Source organism: Lactuca virosa, chromosome 4 (genome assembly GCF_052849685.1).
Source record: "Lactuca virosa cultivar CGN04683 chromosome 4, Lactuca_virosa_CGN04683_v6, whole genome shotgun sequence".
NCBI lineage: Eukaryota > Viridiplantae > Streptophyta > Magnoliopsida > Asterales > Asteraceae > Lactuca > Lactuca virosa.
The window spans coordinates 113,841,344-113,844,793 of NC_136429.1; the positions used below are offsets into that span (position 1 = coordinate 113,841,344).

Here is a 3,450-nt window from a genome sequence, read left to right on the forward strand (position 1 = left end):
AAATATAGAACATAATACAATTTTTCATTCTCCTCTAGCTCAAATTCTTTACCTTTCATCATCTCAAACAACTCCAAAGGACCTCCACAAAACCCATATGGAAGAACTCTCAGAACCTTCATAGTCAACCAACCAACATATTTTTGGGTCAAACTAACATAGAAATTATAAAAGCACACACCTGAAGAACAACTCGATGTTCAAAACTACAGAAATCAATGAGCACAAACAAATGAGAACTTCCATAAATAAATACATTCATTCACACATGAATGCACTGCTATTCACAAATGAATACACTGCTATTCACAAAAACAAAATCTTGTGTTTGAAGATCATGGAAAGAAAAACAAAACCTTTCCATGAGTTGTAGAGTGAATAGATCCATCTGCTTCCTTTCCTTTCCAAGGCCAAAGTTTGTGATTCCCTGTCTTGAGTTGTTTTTTCATATTAAAGAGATGAATGGTAGCCTCACCAATTAATCCCTCATTTTTCCCACAGGAAACATCCCAAACCTAACAATAAATGAAACTGAACAATAAAAAATTTAGGAATTCTTTTTTTTACCAATATGAAAGTCATATAAATCTTGAAAAATGGTGAAACTGGTAGCTTACAGTGCATAAATATCTGGTCCCTTCAATTCGTACAAAATTTGAATGAATAATGAACTCTAACAGATACCAAAAATCGTATTAGGGCTTCGAAAACACTAATTCAAATTAAATGACGGGAATTGCAAGGAAATTCACTTGGATGAGTGGAATTAATCGAAGGTAAATGCCCTTCTAACTTTTCGATTTTGAAAGTAACTCGGAGATTGATATCGCAAGAAAAGAAGAATCGAAACACATTACACTAATACGTCTTTGTATTTCTCTTTCTCTCGAACGATCTCTACCCATTTGTTGTTTCTCTCCATCGATCCACATTCTTTTTATGCATATCTGCCATGGATTCTCATTTAACAGGAGATGGGTAAAAGAATATGATGAACTAAGAGGATGACGAGGTCCGATGATGATAAAAGTAGCGTGCTGGCGTAGGGATGAGGCGGTGAGATGATGAAGATGTCGATTGTATGTTCTATGAGATTAGGTCAACAAAATAGAGCGACATAGATTAATTATAGGTGTTTAGAAAATTAGGTAATGCTTATTTACCTTAATAGCCTTTATAATTTTCTTTAATTTAAAATTTAAAATTTAAATGTATTAATAATTTGAAAAATAACAATTAATTATAGCCACACATCTTAAGAATTTGATGGTCCAGGTCAGTTCTCGCGTTCTCAATCGCGTTCTCAACCTTTTACGTGTTCTCATTTGATCCTATATATATATATATATATATATATATATATATATATATATATATATATATATATATATATATAGGTTCAGGTATTTAAAGTAATTATTGTGTTATTGTATGCACCAATCAGATTTTAGATAAATCAAATCATTTAATAAATAAGATAAGGGTATTATAGTAATCTTATTATTAGTTAATTATGGTAAAATAGATATATAATTGGATATTAGGTGTATTTCTAGTAAATCGCAAGAAGCACAGATATACATTCAATCGGCATCAAGATTCAAAACCCTAAATTGAAGCCAGTATCATTAATCTCCCACCCTTAATCTCCCACCCTTCTTTCACCAAACTCCACCTCTCTTCCTCCGCCACCGCAGCCGACGACCACCACCTACTCGTCTACTATGAATCCACCGATTACATCAACCAATTCTACTCCTTCAGATCCCCAATCACCTTCCAAGAATCGATTAAACTTCAGATCCCCTACAAAAACCTTCATGGGTACCTCCGAATTGTGGGATCAAACAAGGGTGTAATCTGTTTCTTCGATACAAATTATTACTCAAACGTCCGTATGGTAATTCTCTGGAACCCTAGTATTAAAAAGTTGAAGAAAATCGACGACCCTAGTTATATTCTCTATAGAGTTTCTCATTTTGTTGTTGGGTTTGGTTTTGTTTCAAGGACCTGTGAGTTTAAGATCGTTGTGATTGTTTATTATCTGAACAATTCCAACACTAACAGTGTATCAGTTTATTCTCTTTGTACCGATTCATGGAAGAAAAAGGAAGACAATATCGCTCCATGTTATTTGATGAGGGGTTGGTCTAATAATGTGTTTGTGAAGGGTTTTGTAAATTGGTTAGCTTGTAAGCAAGAAATTAGGGGTGTATCTCATGAAATCATGGCGTTTGATTTAGAGGATGAGATTTTTCATGTTCTTGAATTGCCAAAGAACATTAGGCCTTCTTATAATCAAGTGCACCTAGCTTCATATGGCGAGTCTTCTTCTTTAACCTTGTGTGCTCATTATCTTGAGCTCAATGGCGAAAAATGGGGTATGTGGGTGTTGAGTGATTATGGAGGGGCAGATTCTTTGACGAAAGTCTGTGTGATTTCACAGCCTATGTTATCAATTCCACCATTGTTGATGAAGAATGATAATGAGGTTTTGATTGTGACAAATGATGGGATGCTTATATTGTGTGATGTGAACAAGAATGAGATGTTTGATCTCAAGACATGTGGTTTGCCTCGTATGTATCGTGCTATCAATTATACTGCTAGCTTAGCTCTTCTTCATGGTTGAGGGAAAGAATCAGTCAACTTTTTGTTTAATGGTTTCAATGTTGTGTTCTTGATATATTGCTAATTGTAGATGTTTGATATGTTACATAGTAATGAAGGAATCATGAATTCTAATTCTGTTGGAATGGAGTATGGATATGAATTCCAATTCTGTTGGAATAGAATCATGAATTCTAATTATGTTGTAATTCTTAACAATTGTTACCTGTATTCTATAAGAAATAATGTATTTTTTGTTTTTATTCTTCAATTGATTGTTCAAGAATTTGTTGTTCTACTAGAAGTTTTTTAAGTCATTATCAAGAAATAGGTTCAAGAATATTTTTATATTTATAGTTCAAGAATATTTTTATTTTTAAATATACTAATAAACATATTCTGTCAGAATCTCCGAATTAAAAAAATTATAATTCGTAAAATCGCGTTTTTAAAATTAATAAAATCTATGATCCCTTAAAATATGCAATTTTCCTTTATTAAATGTATATTAATTAACTAAAATACCCTTGTAATTAAATTAGATGATATTTTTCAATTATCTTTAATTCAATAATATGTATTAATCACTTTCTTAAAATAAGTAAAAATTGATTGGCCACATTTATGCATACAATAACATAATAATTACTTCGAATACAATAACATATATATATATATATATATATATATATATATATATATATATATATATATATATATATATATATAACATAACCCATAAAACAGATTTTACAATCAGTCACACATTACCTTTTGAGGAATAATGAATTGGTAGGGGCTCAGTCAACCACCAGCTCCATGTGGAAACCAAAAGAAAAC

General features: G+C 31.6%; 1 protein-coding gene across 1 annotated transcript; it reads left to right on the forward strand.

Annotated features, from left to right (window-relative positions):
• The first annotated feature begins 726 nt into the window (after positions 1-726).
• On the forward strand, positions 727-2,638 carry LOC145104924 (F-box/kelch-repeat protein At3g06240-like). Its single transcript, XM_079042083.1, has 2 exons — positions 727-776; positions 1,624-2,638. Exons 1-2 carry the CDS (start codon positions 727-729, stop codon positions 2,630-2,632), a joined length of 1,059 nt encoding a protein of 352 aa, XP_078898209.1. The 3' UTR covers positions 2,633-2,638.
• The last annotated feature ends 812 nt before the right edge of the window (positions 2,639-3,450 follow it).

Coding starts and splice junctions, on each gene's coding strand:
- LOC145104924 (XM_079042083.1), top strand. CDS start 727: ATGACGGGAATTGCAAGGAAATTCACTTGGATGAGTGGAATTAATCGA. Junction 777..1,623: donor ATGAGTGGAATTAATCGAAG/GTAAATGCCCTT, acceptor AATTGAAGCCAG/TATCATTAATCTCCCACCCT.